The 20,354-nt window shown below is 37.8% G+C and overlaps 6 protein-coding genes across 8 annotated transcripts; 1 reads left to right on the forward strand and 5 right to left on the reverse strand.

The window, feature by feature from the left end:
- On the reverse strand, positions 643 to 4,189 carry LOC104735923 (phosphoinositide phospholipase C 4-like). Of its 3 annotated transcripts, none has more exons than XM_010455822.2 (10): positions 4,095 to 4,189; positions 3,395 to 3,935; positions 2,673 to 2,866; positions 2,445 to 2,580; positions 2,106 to 2,345; positions 1,771 to 2,009; positions 1,567 to 1,684; positions 1,330 to 1,482; positions 1,161 to 1,247; positions 643 to 1,073 (listed from the first exon to the last, which is right to left on the reverse strand). In XM_010455822.2, exons 2-10 carry the CDS (start codon positions 3,731 to 3,733, stop codon positions 780 to 782), a joined length of 1,800 nt encoding a protein of 599 aa, XP_010454124.1. In that variant the 5' UTR covers positions 3,734 to 3,935; positions 4,095 to 4,189; the 3' UTR covers positions 643 to 779. The 3 variants fall into 3 exon arrangements, with proteins under 3 accessions (XP_010454124.1, XP_010454132.1, XP_010454117.1); XM_010455830.2 differs by lacking the exon at positions 4,095 to 4,189 and having other exon boundaries at positions 3,395 to 3,686; positions 3,797 to 4,073; XM_010455815.2 differs by lacking the exon at positions 4,095 to 4,189 and having other exon boundaries at positions 3,395 to 4,073.
- On the forward strand, positions 5,896 to 7,776 carry LOC104735945 (peptidyl-prolyl cis-trans isomerase CYP20-1). The gene is made up of 6 exons (XM_010455842.2): positions 5,896 to 6,035; positions 6,590 to 6,668; positions 6,787 to 6,858; positions 6,979 to 7,161; positions 7,258 to 7,333; positions 7,494 to 7,776. Exons 1-6 carry the CDS (start codon positions 5,970 to 5,972, stop codon positions 7,630 to 7,632), a joined length of 615 nt encoding a protein of 204 aa, XP_010454144.1. The 5' UTR covers positions 5,896 to 5,969; the 3' UTR covers positions 7,633 to 7,776.
- LOC104735971 (SMR domain-containing protein At5g58720-like) lies at positions 7,895 to 12,138 on the reverse strand. The gene is made up of 13 exons (XM_010455877.2): positions 12,011 to 12,138; positions 11,298 to 11,491; positions 11,082 to 11,199; positions 10,075 to 10,995; positions 9,862 to 9,948; positions 9,704 to 9,771; positions 9,375 to 9,601; positions 9,045 to 9,121; positions 8,915 to 8,971; positions 8,760 to 8,827; positions 8,568 to 8,674; positions 8,391 to 8,461; positions 7,895 to 8,252 (listed from the first exon to the last, which is right to left on the reverse strand). Exons 4-13 carry the CDS (start codon positions 10,366 to 10,368, stop codon positions 8,130 to 8,132), a joined length of 1,179 nt encoding a protein of 392 aa, XP_010454179.1. The 5' UTR covers positions 10,369 to 10,995; positions 11,082 to 11,199; positions 11,298 to 11,491; positions 12,011 to 12,138; the 3' UTR covers positions 7,895 to 8,129.
- Positions 12,349 to 15,693, reverse strand: LOC104735952 (SMR domain-containing protein At5g58720-like). The gene is made up of 11 exons (XM_010455854.2): positions 14,851 to 15,693; positions 14,736 to 14,761; positions 14,526 to 14,612; positions 14,361 to 14,428; positions 13,831 to 14,057; positions 13,503 to 13,579; positions 13,373 to 13,429; positions 13,224 to 13,291; positions 13,029 to 13,135; positions 12,853 to 12,923; positions 12,349 to 12,714 (listed from the first exon to the last, which is right to left on the reverse strand). The coding sequence occupies exons 1-11, from the start codon at positions 15,497 to 15,499 to the stop codon at positions 12,592 to 12,594; spliced, it is 1,560 nt and encodes a 519-aa protein (XP_010454156.1). The 5' UTR covers positions 15,500 to 15,693; the 3' UTR covers positions 12,349 to 12,591.
- LOC104735981 (inositol 3-kinase) lies at positions 16,035 to 18,042 on the reverse strand. Its single transcript, XM_010455886.2, has 2 exons — positions 16,963 to 18,042; positions 16,035 to 16,428 (listed from the first exon to the last, which is right to left on the reverse strand). Exons 1-2 carry the CDS (start codon positions 17,827 to 17,829, stop codon positions 16,261 to 16,263), a joined length of 1,035 nt encoding a protein of 344 aa, XP_010454188.1. The 5' UTR covers positions 17,830 to 18,042; the 3' UTR covers positions 16,035 to 16,260.
- LOC104735991 (nudC domain-containing protein 2) lies at positions 18,300 to 20,098 on the reverse strand. Its single transcript, XM_010455899.2, has 5 exons — positions 19,957 to 20,098; positions 19,694 to 19,842; positions 19,553 to 19,601; positions 19,171 to 19,313; positions 18,300 to 18,545 (listed from the first exon to the last, which is right to left on the reverse strand). The coding sequence occupies exons 1-5, from the start codon at positions 20,003 to 20,005 to the stop codon at positions 18,459 to 18,461; spliced, it is 477 nt and encodes a 158-aa protein (XP_010454201.1). The 5' UTR covers positions 20,006 to 20,098; the 3' UTR covers positions 18,300 to 18,458.

Consider the following 20,354-nt stretch of genomic DNA (forward strand, 5'->3'; position numbering starts at 1 on the left):
ATGTAGCTGAGGGAAGCTTCAAGGATTCAACGATTGGGTTTCTCAATACTTTTCATTTTTTCTTTCTTTCCTTCCCACATTTCACGGTATGCAAAGTCTTTCAAGTCACTGTTAAAACGCTCATAAAGTCTTTGAAGAATCTCAAAACATCTGTAAGTTACCAATCTCTCCAACGATGAAATAGAATCAAGAATCTGTCTTTCTTCACTAGTAAGCATATATGGTGGTGCGGTCTTTGTCTATGGATTAAGAATATATACCTTTAGATTGTTAAATATAAAGCAACGCTTAAAAAAATTGATTAATTAGCATAAAGAGATTCATATACCAACAAAAGATTCCAGAATATATACTCTACTTCAGAATTTCACGTGTTTAGTGCAGCAAACAGAGAGACAAAGGCTTAAATAACTAATAGTTTAGCTAAAGATATGAAGCTTCTTTGATATAAGTCCTCATGCGTATAAATTACTACTTTAAGCTATCCAATACCAAAATCCAGAAAAAGAATAAAGAGTTTATGTTTCTAAGATAAGATCAGAGATGCTTAATATTACTATAACTTTCATAAGGAGTTCTTTGTTTTTTGTGCTTATTGAACAAAACTTCATCTCAAGACGAAGAAACCATAAAGGACAGGAATTTCAGAAGATCTATATATTACTCATGTAAAGATCAATTTTATTCCTCAATCAAGAAGCATCAGACACATAATAAACATACAACATATCAAATAAAAGATATAAATCTAGATGGATACACGCACCAAAATTGGCGGCTCAGACAAACTCGAAGCGCATAAGAAGCCGTGTGGAGCTGTATTTTACTCCCTTTCGATTAAAGAGTGGAACAGCGCGTATGCCTTGCCTTAACTCGGACACTGGTAAACAAGTTTGACCTCCAAAATCATCTTTTTCATTATTGTCGTGCTCATGGACTTCAACACGGAGCAGAGCAAGTTCAGGAACTGCTAACGGGAATGTGAACTCCTTATTCCAAATGGGTGTCCATGTATCATACTCTATTTTTGTTTTCTCCATCACCTCATCAACAGGTGCTCCAGCAATACCCACCTGTATTTGACCAAGTTAAGTTTCTATTTCAATCAAGAATTCAAGATAAGGGAAAATGGAAATAAATCAAGATTGGTGTTCACATACTCTAACGAAGAAATCTGGAGGAGAATAAGAATCAAAGTGAGTTTTCTTGAAGTCTAGAAGCCATCCATCTCCCATACAGACTTTAACCTGAGATTGGTAAATGTTAAGCAAGCAAGTGTGGAAGGCATATATGAAGGAAACAACAAATGTTTAAACTCTATTGCCTAACCTTTAAAGTTTTCTTTGGAGAAGAATTATCCTTGGGATAAAAACTTTGTCCAGTAGGGTCTACATTCATAAGAAAATCTGGCTTTTTGACATAACCGCACCCTCCATTTGCTCGAAACATTCCTTCCATAAGCCATAATGCTCTACCATGCCCCTACATTTATGCATTCAGTTATTATTTAGTTTCATCACAGTAAAACTCAGATGATGATTCAGGGACTGAGGATTTGAGACAGACCTGCATGTTGAATGCAATCATTTGGGCTCCGCTCATCCAACCGATCTGTGGTTTATAGTTTGAAGAGTTAAACCTTGTGCCTTTCGGATAAATTCTCAGAAAGTTCTTCTGAGTGAATCTGCTCAATTGTGAGGGTTCTAAAATTATTAACTTGAAGATACAAGAAGCAAAACACTAGCTATATAGTGCTTATTTAGCAATTACCTGATAACATCTGTACCATATGTCGCTACAGCTTTCTCCAGTAATTGCTCACTCAGACTAAGTCGCCTGATTTTATTTGGATCCACTTTTAAAGCCATCCGTAAGCCACCTTTTGGCTTCCCTGCATGGATGGCAATAAGACGCTTGTATTCTGGTGCTAGTAATTGGCATGACATATCAGACTCACAAGAGCCTCTTTCTTCATCATCTTGACTGAGATCATTTATACTGCTTGTAACCTGAAAGTAATCAAAAAGCAGTATGAATTGGACTATTAAACAACACACATGATACTTAGAGGTTTTGCTTCAATTAGTATTACAGTTGAAGCACACCTTCTCAAGTTCGGATTGCGTAGAAATAAGATCTTCTGGCTCTTTTCCCCATACATCCTCATCTGAATCTTTACCTTTCTCTCCATTATCTTTCTCCTTCCCATCGTTAGCTTCTAAGTACTCTTTTGGAGGTTTTGTTGATATAAGAATCTTTCCCTTTAAGTCTTCTGGTGAAGGAAATTCTTGACAACTTTCAGCATCATGGTAATACAACATTTCTCCAAATGTCTGAGTTATCATCTGCGGAAGAGCAAATACTATGCGGCGTTCATATATACACAGATGGAATCATGAACTTTAAGGTCTAAAGACTATATAGGGTGAAAAGAAAAGAAAAACCTTGGCAACTTTAAATTGAAGTTTTGGCGTGAGATGGTCTTCAAGAGTAATAATAACAGGATACTTTGAAGTAGCAAAGGCATTAGCTTTAATGGATTCCAAACATTTTCCCAATTTCACCGCCTTCGTCAAGGTCCTGCAGTTTCCATAAAAGTGAGAAACAAAACAATAACAGTCCATAGAACCAACCCCACACAAAAACAAGACCCGAAGTGAATGTATACATACCTTCCATGCTTAACACAGACATCATCAGTACCACGTGGCCAAAGATCCAACTCAACAACCCTGACGCCTCGTCTTAATGCATCTGCAATGGGAAGGTCACTGCAGTTGCTACTGAGCTGGTTTCCAGTTAAGTAAGAATTGTGGCCTGTATATATAAAGTAATGTGACAGAGGAGCATCCATGTTGTGATGGACCTGAAATAATAATAGCCAACAATGGTTAATAAAACCAACCACATCTCCCTCCACTTATCACTGAAGAATTGATATTTCTATGCTGATTCCTGAATCTTATAATAGGCTAGAGAGGAGCTAAAAGATATCCAGAAAGTAAGCAACTTCTAAAATAGAAACTTAGTATCCAAAATGGAAAATTCTAAATTTAGACAAGTGAAGAATCAAACAGTCAGATTCCTCAGCAGAGCAGACCACACGCACAGAAAGCTACCAAAAGAGGGGCTTTGCTATGTATGATGGATGAATGATCAAAACTAATTTAGGCCAGAAAATGGCAAAATGAGTCAAATAGCTTTATGAGAGAGAAAGATTACCAAAAAAAAAAAAAGAAAAAAATTCAGAGACTTTCCGGTAAAATCAACAAAAGTCTTAAACTTTCTTTGTCAATCTTTATCAAAATCAATCCCAGATTCCGAAAAATCCAAACTTTGTTTCTCCCATTTTCTCAGGAAAAAAAAAAAAGAGAGTTTGACCAGAAGTTAAAACCTGATCGGCGATGGGAGGATTAAGATCAGTGGAAAACAGAAAATAATTGAAATCTTCGAGCGTCAGGTTTCGTCTGGTGAACTTTGCAATGTGGTGTCTACGACGAAGCACCTCGTCAACGATCCTCTCCGCTTCCTCCAGACTCGTCGATCGTTCTTCTCCTTCTCCTCCTCCTTCCTCCGCCATAAGTTTCTGTAACTGCTCCGGCGACATATGAGCCTCGCCCTCTGCATATTTCTCGAACACAGCTCTGACGTCATCGACAGGACCAGACTCCGTCATCCTGAACTTCCTGGTGAAGATCAGACAGAATTTGTAACTATCTTTTTTTCCCTCCATCTCTCTCTCTCTGTATGTGTACGTATCGTCGTGTTCAGATCCAAGAATATGAAAAGGTGATACCTTTTTTTTGTTCTCTGAATCTTTAACTTATAAATACTCTCAGATCGTTCTTCTCATTTTAATGTGTTTTTAATGTCGTAAACATTTCAGAGAAAGCAAAAAAAAAACCTCGTCAAACCTCTCTTACACGCTCTCACACCTGAACACATCACAAGAAAACAAAAACAAAAAACTTGTTTACTGACGAATCTTGTTTTTTTCTCTAAGAAATTTATAATCGTCGTTGTTAATTCTAAACCCAGAGAAAGAAAAGAATTGACTAATTTAAAGGATGGAGTAAAAAAACTAAAAATAGTACTTAATTAATGAATATATATCGCCAAGGGTTTAATTGTTTTTCCCATAATCAAATTTTTTTTTTTGAGTGTTGAAGTGTGAACACAAATTTGAAAAACTATATTCAGATATGTTGAAATAGCAAAGAAAAAAAAAAAGAAAAAAAAGTACTGGGACTACATTGGTGGGGGCAGATCGATGCAGATCTCTAACTCTTTAACGCATTTGTTGTGTTATGTTTTGTCTTTGTTTTTTTCTGCTATCGACACGTATGTAATACGTCCATTGAAGTAAAGTCCGATATTTATGGGTCTATTATTGTAAGTTTTGTAACCATACACGATAACACGAATGCACTTTGTGACTTATCCATACAAAAAGATTCAAAAGTATAGGGATGATGATGATGACCTATCCTATCAACTGCACGATTACACTCTCCAGAGTTTAAAGGTTCATGAATCATGGATTTTCTTTATCAACATACGATGTCGGTCAGTCGTTGTGTTTCGTATACCTTGGTCCTTGTTGATATAACTGATAGAGTGCTACTGCTAGGCCAAAACGTAACATCATGGTATATCCTATATTTATTCACGATGCCACTTTAAGACCAAAAAGTATAAATACATATATATGTCTTCATCTTTTCTTGAGGAATTTTTACTTCATTGTATTTGATTTACATGGATTATTTGTATTGTTTTTTACATGATGTATATATATTCACGTTAAAATAGACAAAAAAAAGAGGTAAATATCATTAAGAAAAAAAAACAGATTTCAGATGTCGGCCAATAGAAAAAAAAAAACAAGATAATAGATATGTCGAATAGCAAGGCGACAAAAGAAAAGGAAGAAAGAAGTGTTGGTTTATAATGGTGGTGCAGATGCAGGTCTATTGTCTTTCCAAAATCCACTTTTAGGCCAAAAAACAAAAGTTATGAAAATTATCTCTCCCTTTTTTACTAACTAACACTTAAAAAGAGACATATTGATATGATATTAGTCGTTAAAAAAGTACTAATCTTTCAAAGTATATTAATTGATCTACCAAAAGAAAGTGTTTAGTGGAAGATTAGGACAGGGAAAGTTGACAATAGTTAAATATTCTACGTCAAATTGTTAATGTGAACAGAAACGTGCTTAATTGAATGAAACTGACATTATTAATGTTTATTATAACGACGACTTTCTAAAGTTATATAACCAGAATATTATTATTAGCTGGAACATAAGTACAATGTGAAATCCTTATGATGGTCTTGGTGTTTTAGTCTTTATTGACTTAGAATCTTTGATTTAAAAAATTAGACTATCAGAGTATCAGATTTAGTCATCCCGACCTTCCCTTAGGGTTACCAAGTTTTCACTGTTTTTGTATTGTTAGCAACAATATTATAAAGGGGGTTAAACTGATGATTTAAAAATATACTTTAAAATCTACTGTTATTCAAAATAGTTTGTGGATTTGGATTTTAATGATTTCTGAGATTCTGGAGGATTTAGGTGGGATTTGTTTAGTTAAAAATAAAGATATCCAAATCTCATGATTTTATATGAGATTTGAAAGAATTTTACAATAAATCATATCAACTTCCCTAAAATCTTTCAAAATTCCAAATTTTCTAAATCTCATCAAATCTTCCAAAATCATAGCTTCGATACACTCCTCTAAAAATCTTTCACGTTGATCGATTAATGGGCTGTAACAAACAACTCATTAGCCCAGCGCCCCAGCCCATTACGATTCTCAAAGAATCCGAGGCCCAAGTACAATTATATGTCGAAATAGCCACGTGGTAAGATCTAATCGGATATTCTACGTGGTGTTTGGTGGGGAAATAAAGAAGGGGGGAGTCAGTCGTCAGGAGAAACCACTAAGCACGGTGCGACGATGGCGAGCTCAGTGACCCTACTTCTATGGAGTCTTCTTCTTCTTGGTACCCTAAGCGCTATTCAGGTACTTTTATCTTTTGTGTCGTGCCTTCTCACTATTCTATAGTTTGCAGCAAATGTTTTCGATTGAGTTCTTAGAATTTGCACGATCTATATCAAACTGAGTGCGATTTATCGCAAATTTTGTCTGAATGTTGATTTTGTGTGTTTGATTATCATGACACCTTTCTGAGATTCGTATCAGCATCTCATTTTTGTACGATGAGTGAATGAACCTTTAAACTCTCATCGCGATCTGTATGTAGTGTGTTTGAGATGTGAATCGGGTTAGTTTTCCAAATTTTTTGCCTACGGTTGCAATTACGGGACGTAAGAGATTCAGGAAATTGGATCAACCATATATGTTTATTCCGAAATTCTGAATTTGGTCCTTAAGATGTGATTTAGAGAGATTCAACATCATCGAATTGGTATTGTATTTGAGAAAGCTAGTTGTGCATCATGTGCGCCTAATGTGTGTCCATATGTGTTGGAATGATGTTAATATTATGAAACTGCTTCTACTTGCTAGCGTATTTACATTGATCTCTTCTCTGGATGTTTGCTTTTATGTTTCAGGCCAAAAAATCCAAGGAAAACTTGAAGGAGATCACACACAAGGTTTACTTCGATGTTGAAATTGATGGGAAAGCAGCAGGTATGACCTCGTTTCCTAAGTTAATTTTTTATGATCCATTCATGTTGGTGCAATTACTTCTCGCGCTATATATTTCCCCTGAAGACATCTCAAACCAATTGATGATTTTTTTTTCCAGGTCGTATTGTCATGGGTCTATTTGGCAAGACAGTTCCCAAAACTGTCGAGAATTTCCGAGCTCTATGCACGGGTAACAAACTCAAAATATTCCTCAAACTCAAAATAACTTTTTTTCGACCATCATAACATAGCACATCAGTTTATCTACCTACCTTGATATGAAAGCTTACGTAAACTGTTTTACTCACAGGGGAGAAAGGAATAGGTAAGAAAGGAAAGGCTCTCCATTACAAGGGTAGTTCATTCCATAGGATCATACCAAGCTTTATGCTTCAAGGAGGTGACTTTACTCATGGAAATGGAATGGGAGGAGAATCTATCTATGGTGAGACGTTTGCTGATGAGAACTTCAAGCTAAAGCATACTGGTCCAGGTGAGAACTTCTTCAGTATTCTATGTATACGTTTTTATCTGACTCTTTTACCTGTGTGAGGTTTTAAACCTGATCAATTGTTTTCCTTTTTCTCAGGGTTCCTATCAATGGCAAACGCTGGCCAAGACACCAATGGATCACAGTTTTTCATCACAACTGTCACAACCAGCTGGTGAGTACTGAATCAGCCGAATTTTAAACACATAAAGCTACCTTCTTGATCTTTCAGTTCTTTTACTTTCCAGTTGTTTGATTATGAGTTTCAATTTCGGAATAGAATTCTCGATATGTGGTTTCTGTCTTCTGATAAGAAAGCTTGGGACTTTATGCAGGTTGGACGGGAGGCATGTAGTGTTCGGGAAGGTAGTGACGGGAATGGATGTTGTCTACAAAGTTGAAGCTGAAGGAAATCAGAGCGGAACTCCCAAGAGTAAAGTTGTGATTGTGGACAGTGGTGAGCATCCTCTGTAACTCAAACTCTTCTAGATCGTTTGATTCTCCATTAATGTGTGAGCTAAGTGCTTGATGACTTTTGTTAAAAAAACAACTCTTTTAGTTACTTATGAATGATTCTACTGTTCCAGTTACCATAAAACATAGTATAATTTATGTCTATCTGATGCACAAATGTTTTTCACTTTTTGACCCTAGCAAATCCTACACTATACCTTCTTAGATTTTATAGAAGTTGCATGATAATTATATTATGCAAACCCCTAATTAGACCAAAGAAGAGTTTACGAAAAATATACATTTCTGTCTGTGTCAGACAAAGTCTTTTCGTAACTTAGAAAACGTGAAATCCGGAAAGGAGAATTAAGCAAGCGAATTTTTGCGTAACATTTACTTCTTAAACAAACAGAGCTAGTAGTAGCAGATAACACATAACAGATATAGACAAATAGACATAAAAAGATCTCTAAGGCTAAAAGCCTAAAAACCTGACTTCAGATTTCGTATTCACTTATTCATAGTCCGCTCTCTGTGTCTAAGAAACTGAACTCCCTACTACATCCGTCAAGCTTAATCAGCAATGTCCCTCTGTTCTCTTCACAATACCTAACTCCTTCTCTTTCTAGCAGCTTTACCACCTGATCATCCATAAATAACCATATACAATGACTGCCATATTAAATTCTTGTTTCCGTGCACACAATCAACCAAGTTTCCATACCCTTAATGTATATTGGTTCTAGAGTTAAAATGAAAAAGGTGTCGAAGAAACTTACCGATTGTTTCACCTTGGACTTCCCAAACCCAGAAGACCCACATCCTGTGATCACTCGCAGTGTCTGAATGGCTGGATGTTTACACACAATTGTTAGGAGGTTTTATGAATGACAAGAGAAGCTGATGATGATCTACTAAAGAAGAAAAGACTTATAATTGAGTTTGTGAGAGCTTACAAGGGACATATGATCCAAACAAGAGATGTAGCTTCAGTAGTTTCATTGCTTGTTTAACATGCTGACCATGCAGATCAATGGTTTCCACATTCTCTGTACCTTTGTTTCTGCACAGTCATAAACAATGCCTTAGTCCACAACAAAAAGTGAAAGCGTGTCAGCATACTTCTATAATGCCTCATAACAGCTAACCTCGCAACAAATATATCTTGGCTTGCCCTCTCATCAGCCCGTTGTGCTAATTTAGATGCCACTCTCCCCTATAAAAATAAAGACACAAGTTTTTTTCATTCTTCCAAAAAAAAAAAATGCTACAATAGCAATGATATATAGACCGTGATATGCACCTTATCAGCAAGGTAAGCCGCATAAGCCCTCCCTCCTTTCGAATATACTTCGGCAGCCTTCAACCAAGTGATAACTGCATTAATTGAGGAGTCTACCAGAGCCAGATATATGTAAGCAAGTAAAACTTACTTTTTGATAGTAGGACTTTGTAACATTCCACTGGTCAGTTGCATCTTTTCTAAGTTCATGATATCCGTCATCCTTCACTGCAACACATGTATTGATTGACCAGTAATGCAAATCATGAGTAAGAAAGATATATTCAAGAGTTGCAACACAAACAAGCAGTCGAGACCTCAGATGCTTTTGCCAATGTCACCATAGCAAAAATTGCCAAGTGTTTCATCGGGTAAAACAACATACATCAGAAGCTCAGAGCCTGCAAACTCATAGCAAAATGAGCCTGCTATTTCCAGCCATATACACAAATACTATAATCAAGAAACCATAGTAATATACCGAACGTATTAGGCCGGGTCTCTTCCCCACTAGATGAAGAAGCATCGATACCAAGAGACTGCATTTTCTTTGCCACATTCCTCCAACTCATTGTCTTTGGTTCGTGTTTAGGACTCTGGCGGATGTTGAACAGAGAATCCAACACTTTCTGTGGCAGACCAAGCTCATCACTTCCTTGGCTAGTTGCAAAAGGATCTTCCGAACTCGTGAGAACTTTTGCGTAATTCCTACCATAAGAAAAGAAAACAGGCCACATGTTTCGTTTTGACCTCTTCCACAAAGTTGAGTTAAAGCAATTCTATAGTTAGTTTTGACTTTCTCATGAGTACCTTCGACTGTAGCCTCCCCAGAAAAGTTCACTTTCAGAAGTATCAGTATCAAAAGATGTCTCTGCCAGCTGTTAAACAATGTCAGGAGAATGCACTTTATTCTATTGTGTAGGAGGAAAACAAAATAAACAGATGTGTGAAGAAAACCAATCACTTACACTATTGCTGACTCCTATGCCGAAAGATTTACCACTCAATGAATCATCAGTTGATGAAGAAGACATGTCAAGTAAGACATTCAAAGCCTAAGAAGAAAACAAAGTTAAACTTCACAATAAACGTTCGGGCAATTGTCAGCATATATTGGCAGGGCCTTTCCTGTCAATATACTCCAAATACTTAACATGTAACGTTGAAGACAATCTGCTTACCATGTCCACATCTCTAACAACAGCCATGTTAAGTTTACAATCATCACCAAGCATTGAATTAAGAAACTGTTCAGCTTTCTCTCTATCGGCAGCTTTTTTCCCGTTGCCACAGAGCTCTTTATAACGTTCAACCACAGGAAGCTCTTTCCGCACAGGTTTAGGCTTCAAATAATCCTTGGCAATCACAGAAGAAACCATCCCTGTATGCTTCTTTCCCTTAAACCATCTATCGTCAAATCTTCGCAAAAAGGAAGACGTTTTGCGGCTAACTAGGGAAATAAATCCAAGATGCATACGAGTTTATATTTATAGTGAAAATATCCTATGCGCAATGACAATTTTGCCCCTGTTATTTTTTGCCACGACTTCCACTTAATTAATTTGGTTAATATCCTTTTAATTAATTGGTTAATGTATATGTCACATATAATATGTGTGTTGGTCTCCATCATACGTACTTAACGACTCTTACAAACAATGATACCACTTTTAGGGCTTTCTAGTACCATGGCATGATAAGGTACCATCGACCATGTTTTCAAGTCGTGGCTGAGCTGGACTTGCGGTCAGAAAGGTCTAAATTAGCGGGTGGGTTAAAACGGGAAGGGAGCAACAAAAAAGGGACTTTCTGTTTTCTTGATAAGGTGAACGATGAAGGTAGATGCTTCTCTATTGTCAGAAGATGATCTTCTCTAGTAGGTTGCGACGGGAACTAGTCTAGTCCGACCGTTGATGGATGTTTGAAGATTCCCCCGGAAGGTAAAGGTGACTGATGTGGGAACGGTGGATACGTACCTGTGATTCGGTGATTCCTAAAGAGTAAGACGAAGCTGACTCTAGAGCATTTGAGAGCCTACACTAATTTTCGTGCAAGCACCACCACCATGGCAGCAGTTACAAGATTTCCGACGCAACATACCCCTACATTTTTATGCATTCAGTTATTATTTAGCTTCATCACAGTACAACTCAGATGATGATTCAGGGACTGAGGATTTGAGACAGACCTGCATGTTGAATGCAATCATTCGAGCTCCGCTCATCCAACCAATCTGAGGTTTATAGTTTGAAGAGTTAAACCTTGTGCCTTTCGGATATATCCTCAGGAAGTTCTTCTGAAACAATCTGCTCAATAGTGAGGGTTCTAAAATTATTAACTTGAAGATACAAGATGCAAACACTAGCTATATATAGTGCTTATTTAGCAAGTGATATATACATACCTTCCATGCTTAACACAGACATCATCAGTACCACGTGGCCAAAGATCCAACTCAACAACCCTCACGCCTCGTCTTAATGCATCTGCAATTGGAAGGTCACTGCAGTTGCTACTGAGCTGATTTCCAGTTAAGTAAGAATTGTGGCCAGTGTATATAAAGTAATGTGACAGAGGAGCATCCATGTTGTGATGGACCTGAAATAATAAGCCAACAATAGTTAAAACCAACCACATCTCCACTTATCACTGAAGAATTGATATTTCTATTTTGATTCCTGAATCTTCTAGGCTAGAGAGGAGCTAAAAAGATATCCAGCAGTAAACAACTTCTAAAATAGAAACTTAGTATCCAAAATGGAAAATTCTAAATTTAGACAAGTGAATCAAACAGTCAGAAACTTGAGTTTCAGCAGCAGAGTACACCACGAACCCCATTAAATGACTCATAGGCACTAAGAAGCTACCAAAAGAGGGGCTTTTGCTATATATGATGGATGAATGATCAAAACTAATTTAGGCCAGAAAAATGGCAAAATGAGTCAAATAGCTCTATGAGAGAGAAACAAAACCCAAAAAAAAAATTCAGAGACTTTCCGGTAAAATCAACAGAACTCTAAAACTTTCTTTGTCAATCTTCATCACAATCAATCCCAGAAATCCATACTTTTTTCCTCCCATTTTCCCAGGAAATGAAAATAAAAAGAAGAGTTAGACCTGAGGTTGAAACCTGATCGGCGATGGTGAGCTTCCTCTGTAACTCCCAAGAGTAAAGTTGTGATTGTGGACAGTGGTGAGCTTCCTCTGTAACTCAACTCTCCTAAATCTTCTGATTCTCCATTAATGTGTGAGATTTAGTGCTTGATGACTTTTGTTTTAAAACAACTCTCTTAGTTACTTATGAATGATTCTACTGTTCCAGCTACTATAAAACATAGTATAATTTATGTCTGTCTGATGCACCAATGTTTTTGACTTGTGAACCTAGCATATCCTACACTCTACCTTCTTAGAATTTATAGTTGTTTATGCAACCCCTAATTAGACCAAAGAAGAGTTTACGAAAAATATACATTTCTGTCTGTGTCAGACAAAGTGTTTTCGTAACTTAGATAACGTGAAATCCGGAAAGGAGAATTAAGGAAGCGAATTTTTACTTAACATTTACTTCTTAAACACTTAACATTTACTTCTTAAACAAACAGAGCTAGTATCAGATAACACAACAGATATAGACATAAATAGATCTCTAAGGCTAAAAGCCTAAAAACCTGACTTCAGATTTCGTATTCACTTATTCATAGTCCGCTCTCTGTGTCTAAGAAACTGAACTCCCTACTACATCCGTCAAGCTTAATCAGCAATGTCCCTCTGTTCTCTTCACAATACCTAACTCCTTCTCTTTCTAGCAGCTTTACCACCTGATCATCCATAAATAACCATATACAATGACTGCCATATTAAATTCTTGTTTCCGTGCACACAATCAACCAAGTTTCCATACCCTTAATGTATATTGGTTCTAGAGTTAAAATGAAAAAGGTGTCGAAGAAACTTACCGATTGTTTCACCTTAGACTTCCCAAACCCAGAAGACCCACATCCTGTGATCACTCGCAGTGTCTGAATGGCTGGATGTTTACATACAATTGTTAGGAGGAAGGAATTATCTCAGGTTTTAAGAAGACAAAACAAAGCGATGAGAAAACTTATAATTGAGTTTGGTGAGAACTTACAAGGGACATAAGATCCAAATAAGAGATGTAGCTTCAGTAGTTTCATTGCTTGTTTAACATGCTGACCATGTAGATCAATGGTTACCACATTCTCTATACCTTTGTTTCTGCATAGTCATAAACAATGGCTTAGTCCTCCACAACAAAAAGTGAAAGCGTGTCAGCATACTTCTATAATGCCTCAAAACAGCTAACCTCGCAACAAATATATCTTGGCTTGCCCGCTCATCAGCCTGTTGAGCTAATTTAGATGCCACTCTCCCCTATAAAAATCACACACGTTTATGTCACACTTGCGAAAAAATGCTACAATAGCATGATATATTATAGACCGTGAGATGCACCTTATCAGAAAGGTAAGCCGCATGAGCCCTCCCTCCTTTCGAATATGCTTCGGCAGCCTTCAACCAAGTGATAACTGCATTAATTGAGGAGTCCACCAGAGCCAGATATATGGAAGCGAGTAAGACTTACTTTTTGATAGTAGGTCTTTGTAACATTCCACTGGTCAGTTGCACCTTTTCTAAGTTCATGATATCCGTCATCCTTCACTGCAACACATGTATTGATTTACCAGTAATGCAATTCATGAGTAAGAAAGATATATTCAAGTTGCAACAAAAACAAGCAGTCGAGACCTCAGATGTTTTTGCCAATGACACCAAAGCAAGAATTGCCAAGTGTTTCATCGGGTAAAACAACAAACATCAAAATCTCAGAGCCTGCAAACTCATAGCAAAATGAGCCTGCTATTTCCAGCCATATACACAAATACTATAATCAAGAAACCATAGTAATATACCGAACGTATTAGGCCGGGTCTCTTCCCCACTGGATGAAGAAGCATCGATACCAAGAGACTGCATTTTCTTTGCCACATTCCTCCAACTCATTGTCTCTGGTTCGTGTTTAGGACTCTGGCGGATGTTGAACAGAGACTCCAACACTTTTTGTGGCAGACCAAGCTCATCACTTCCTTGGCTAGTTGAAAAAGGATCTTCCGAACTCGTGAGAACTTTTGCGTAATCCCTACCATAAGAAAAGAAAACAGGCTACATGCTTAGTTTTAGCCTCTTCCACAAAGTTGAATTAAAGCAATGCTATAGTAAATTAACTTTCTCATGAGTATTTTAAATATCATGCGTTCATGAACTGAATACTCCACTTGTCAAATGGTTCGTTTGTTGTTCCTTCATTTGGACTGATTAAAGAATGAAACCAAGAAAAAGTTGCAGAGGCTAGTTATCTTGTAATTAATGTGTGAACCACCTCCGATGATTCCAAAACTAGTGAATTGCAATAACCAGAAGGCCAAAGATCAAATGACAATACCTTCGACTATAGTCTCCCCAGAAAAGTTCACTTTCAGAAGTATCGGTATCAAAAGATGTCTCTGCCAGCTGTTAAACAATGTCAGGAGATTGCACTTTATTCCATTGTGTAGGAAAAACAAAATATACTGATCTGTGAAGAAAACCAAAAAAATCAATCACTTACACTATCGCTGAATCCTACGCCGAAAGATTTACCACTCAATGAATCATCAGTTGATGAAGAAGACATGTCAAGTAAGACATTCAAAGCCTAAGAAGAAAACAAAATTAAGCTTTACAATAAACGTTCGGGTAAGTATCAGCATATATAGCAGGGCCTTTCCTGTCAATATACCAAATACTTCCCATGTAACTTTGAAGACAATCTGCTTACCATGTCCACATCATAGCCGCATTGACCTGCAAAAAAAGAGAAACTTTCTTGTCAAATTTATCGAACAAACAAGTCTCTCCTCATAACAATTTGACTAAGAAGAAGAAGTACTCACAAAGAACATCTCTAACAACAGCCATGCTAAGCTCACAATCATCACCAAGCATTGAATTAAGAAACTGTTCAGCTTTCTCTCTATCGGCAGCTTTTTTCCCGTTACCACAAAGCTCTTTAGTCCGTTCAACCACAGGAAGCTCTTTACGCACAGGGTTAGGCTTCAAGTGATCCTTAGTAATCACAGAAGAAACCATCCCTGTAGCAGCAATAACTCTACTCTGCTTCTTTCCTTTAAACCATCTATCTCTCGTCAAATCATCGCTACATGTAGAACTTGACCCAGCACCATACTCAGATGTAGACGCTGTCTCCTGACCCGAGGAGGAACTCGTCGACGGATCATCACTGCTTTCAACCAGATCCGATAAAATATCAGCGGCTTTGTTCAGATCTCCACCTGCTTCCTTATAAGCAGCCGTCGCTTCCTCCATTGAAACCGAGCAAAAAGCTTCCATTAACGATTCGATAATTTTTTTTTCTATTTCCTTGATGGTACCTTCACCGTCGTCCTTCCTCTCTTCCTCCAAGTCTTTTTTGTTCCCGTCAGACGCCGTTCCTCCTCCTCCTCCATCACCGGAAGGTTTTGAGGCGGAGGATCTCTTCTTCTTCCTCTTATGTTGGCTCTTCTGCTGGCTCTTCTGCTTCATTATATCGAACGGTTACAGATCAAATCAAGTCAAGTCAACGACGTGTAAACTACTCCGATCTGAAAGAACAAACTGAAACCCCCTGATAACCGACGGGAAGCGTCGGAGATAGAGGGAGAGGAGTTTTACAAAAGGAAATCAGGAATCTGAAAAGTCGATTTTGGGGGTTAGGCTCAAATAATACAGGAATTGTTTTTTTTGTTGTTCGTCGTCCAGAATTGATTGGGAATCGGAATCGCCACGTCAATCCACGCGCCTGATCGTGACCACAGTTTGAATCCACGCGCGTCTTTTACGCTTACGAAGCATACGCCGACCGGTTCCCTCCTGCTTTTACATGTTGAATCGGTTTCTTTTTTTACGGTTCAACCGTGAAAATTAGATTTCCAATGTTGTTTTTATCTTATTTAACTTCGGTTCACCATGATAAGAGATATTGATGACATTAAATGCGACATAGCACAGATATAAATAACTTTCCTATTTAAATTAGGAATATGAATATCTCATCTAAACTTGTTTTTTTCAATTTGACTTTTCATTCCAAATTTGAAACGCATGAGATTGAAGAAAACGTGTGCGATGGCGCGACTACAAAGAGCGTTTTGAAGACGCTGGTCAACGCGTTTTATATCACTAACTAGATTTCCAAAATTTATCAACGTGTAGAAGGTTTTTGCTTACACACAACTCAGAAGAGCTTTGTTAGTAGAAGAAAAGATAAATTCAAGATTCGTATTCACAGGTAGTGATCATCATCATCACCTGTCACAAGAGAGACCATTGACTAATAACTCTGTTTGAACTGGAGAGTCTACACACGAAAACCGAGCTGGAGTTAGACGCGCATGGAACTCTTCTTGATCATTGTTATGGCTAATTGAGAGGTTACGTTGCTTCTTCCTTCTCTGTACCTCTTCCTTCACTCTCTGCATCAAAAAGAAAGAAAACACATAGCCAATGAGTGGAAAAGGTGACTATAACCTAACCGATGAAAAGGATGAATCCTCAGTGCAGACACAAACACAAATCTATATCCTAAATTCCAGTATGTTCACTTAAACAAGCACTTATTGATACATCAAGCGCATATCCGGTTTCGGCTAATTGCCTAATCAACACTTTTATCTGAATCTACCCTATGTATGAATGATTGCTGCTATGTTAACTATGAACTAAAACAAGAAAAGTCTCTCTTTCAGCTTCTAATTCACCGGCTCTAGGTTTGGTCTGCAAGATGCAACTGCAATTAAGAGAAACTAAACACTAACTCAGACTCTGTCTTGGTTCTTATTTACTGGGACTATGATGTATAATAAATCTGTTTAGAGTATCACTACCACAATCAGGCCTAACATACATAACTATCATCGACTCACCAAGTTCGTCCTACTGTTCTAATGGGGATCATCTCTCACAGCATGCAATTCAAGAAACTAGAAAAAAAAAAACCAAAATCAAACCTGAAGCATCATCAAATCGAATTTAGGCTGACCAATATGCTCAACAGTGATGGAACCAAAAAAGTTCCCTAACAATGCAGCATCAGGAACAGCCAACCCTTCAACAAGCCCAACCACTAAACCTCCTAAGAAACTGTCACCAGCACCAGTAGGATCAACCTGCTTCGCTACAAATGGAGGAACCATCGTTTCATCATCCTTATGATAAATCCTACAACCTTTTTCACCATTAGTCACCACAACACAACACAATTGCTTCATCTGTTCAACATCCATGAAAAAAGCTTCATCTGATGAAGCTTTCAAGTACCCAATCCGATGCAAGATGTGAAAAAACCCACTTTCTCTCAAATCTACAAGCTTCACGGATCCATCAACAGGATCAAAAACCCTAATCAGAGCTTGGATATCAACAGCCACAACGTCGCAGATCTCCACCATTTTCTCAAGCGTCTCCGGTAAAATCTCGCCGCCGACTCCAACAGCCATACCGAAATCGAATCTCGAATCGGGTATATCCGATGGAAGAATCGGATCACATGCAGAGACCCGTTTCAATACCCGATCAGCGTGACCGATCACATCGACCCCCAGATCGAAATAAGCTTCGAAAACTGTTGTTGCCTTCTCCGGGACCACGATCGGAGAGTGAGTGACCTCGTATCTGAAGTCGTGTCCGACTTTGGAGACTAATTCGCAGGAGACGGATGAAGAATCTAAGACGTTAGAGATGAAAGAGGCGGCGCCTCCTAGTGTTTCAGCTACGACTGATCCGTTTTGGATCAGAACGTCGTGGCAGTAATTTCCGACGATGAGAACGCGGCGATTCGGCGGTGAGTGCTGCGACGGAGGAGGATTTAGCGTCATGATGGCGGCTTGCGCAGAGGATCATCGAGAAGATGAAGCTTTTATTTAAGTAGGTACAATAAGAAGAAGAATCATGGAATAAGAAAGACGAAGGAGTCTAACGAGAGCAACGGGAAGAGACAAAAACTAATGGCTAATACGTAACGTCTTGAGATTCGTTCCCTCTTGTCTGTCTTATGATATGTGTCTCCATGAAGATGACGCGCGCCTAACAAAGCTCTCCTTTACTCTTGTTTAATTTTCTTTATTTAAAATAATCGAATTTCAAATCTTTATAGAATGACATCAGTCTCAATATAAAATGAAAGAGAAAAATATTCTCCAATTTATTTTGTTCCAAATTCCTTATAGAGACTTTTTTTTTATTCAACAACCCAATACAATATTCGAAGTGGAGATGAATGCACGGCTCAGTGGACTTTTAGCTGATGTTCCGATTCGGTTGTCGGGAAAGATAAGGATAACTGAACTGGAGACGACGAACGATTTATATGATTGCTAAATACGAGTTATACAGGAGCGAGTCAGGCTGGTTATTTATGAGCCATGAGACGTTTTGTTAAGTCAAAGGTGGCTTTGGAGTTTATAAAAGATAATTGGATACAAAAGAAACAAGAGTGGGACTATCTTTAGTCAGAACGAATACCCCCCATGAAGCTACTTGGATCTGGACAATTACCCGTGAACTGAGCTTGCGAGAAGTCGAATCCCGGGTTCTGCAAAAACCGAGAGAAACAGAACATGTAAAACAAGAGAATTGATCGAAGAGGAAAAGAAATTCATACTTGAGCTCAATACAAAGTAAATCAGACCATGTGTTTCAGTCATGCCAAGTTAATTTGCTCAGTGTATTTCCAAACCTTCAGAATCCGGCTATACCTTAGTGAACAAATTAATCACCTAAGGCAGCCACCATAGCTTAGACTATAGGTTAACTATCACCAGGCCTATGCAGACTGTTTTATCCATGAACATAAGAGATTCACTACTCTTATTTCTAGCAAGAGATTCACTACTTGAGAGAGGCACTACTCACAAGAAATTCTTCACTACTCTTTTTTTCTAACAAGAGATTCACTACTTGAGAGAGGCACAACTCACAAGAAACAAAATAAGAGTGCTTGAACAAAGAAAACAATCAATGTGATTACACATGAGTCATCTAAATCAGATTATCTGTGACAAAGTAATCATATTTTGAGTTTTGACATAAATTCAATTCTATCCAAAAGATGATGCCCAAGATTGGATTCAGAGATCAATTAGATGACCAAGACAAACAGAAAAATTTGCAAAAGTAGAAAACCATATAAAATCAAGAAGTTTTTACACGTAGCTAACCTCTTCTTGAAACCTCTGTAGCATGAGCCGCTTCTGCTCAATATCAGTGGCATAAGGATCCAACTGACCCTGTCCCAAAATGGGAGATGCCCATGTCTGCCCTTTCTCCCTCTTCTGCAACGTAATGTGCATTATATCATCCTCTGCCAAATCAAACATAAAAAACTTCAGATTAACAACTTACATACACACGCTGGTAATAACCCAAAACATACTGTAAAATTGCATAGAAACTACATTAACACTCTTAGATCGCTGCAACCTGAAACTACATACATACAAACCCTTGCGTACTCAAGATCCAAACACAGTAGCTATACATCAGTCCATCATCCAACCTATATATACTCTCAAATACACATAGTTCATCTAAATAGAGTACCTAAAGTCCAGAACGAGCAATCAGTCTTCACGGGGGCACTAAGATCGTGCTGCAAAATTGTCAAAATGTTAGAAAATCTCACTCGAATCTTCTCCAATTAGGATCCAAAAATGTTGAAAGATATAGTAAAAAGAAACTGACATTGAGATAAGGAGGGTTGCCTTTGATGCCAACTTCGATATGTTTGGATTGGATTTTGCAATGGAAAGCCTTTGGATGAACATTTGGTGGCAAAGTTATGTACATGTTCACTTCTTCTAAGGTTTGATCCCACTCAAACACCTTTTGCCCTATATATATAACAACAAGAACATCGAGAATCGAATCACACATCAATTCGATCAAATCTCGTGTATGGGGAATTAGATAAAAGAGGGAGAGAGAGGAGGTAAAAGTGAGTAAACCGTTGTGAATGAAATCGTGTCGCTTCTCCGGTGCAAGCTTCTCCGCCATATCTAGGATGTAGGGTTTTCTTCTCCGGTTTCCGGCGAAATCGATCACCGTTGGGCGATTTAAGAAAGTTTTTTTTATTGGTAGTGGTCGTGAAGTCAGAAACATAACAAAGAGGTAATTATGATTTAATCCTTCTTATTCGTGTAATTTCGTAAAGGTGGTTATGTTTTAGTTATTTATGATTTTAGACCCCTTTCTCTCAATCACACTCTGTTTGTAACATGGAAGTTGAAACTCCATGCCGTTTTCCTAAGCTACATTGAATTGTTTAATAAAAAAGAAAGAAAATATGAGAAGTGGGTCTATTGACTCTATTCAATGCATATAGATTATAGAGTAAGGGAGCAAG

This window comes from Camelina sativa, chromosome 2, assembly GCF_000633955.1.
Source record: "Camelina sativa cultivar DH55 chromosome 2, Cs, whole genome shotgun sequence".
In the NCBI taxonomy this organism is placed as follows: Eukaryota; Viridiplantae; Streptophyta; class Magnoliopsida; order Brassicales; family Brassicaceae; genus Camelina; species Camelina sativa.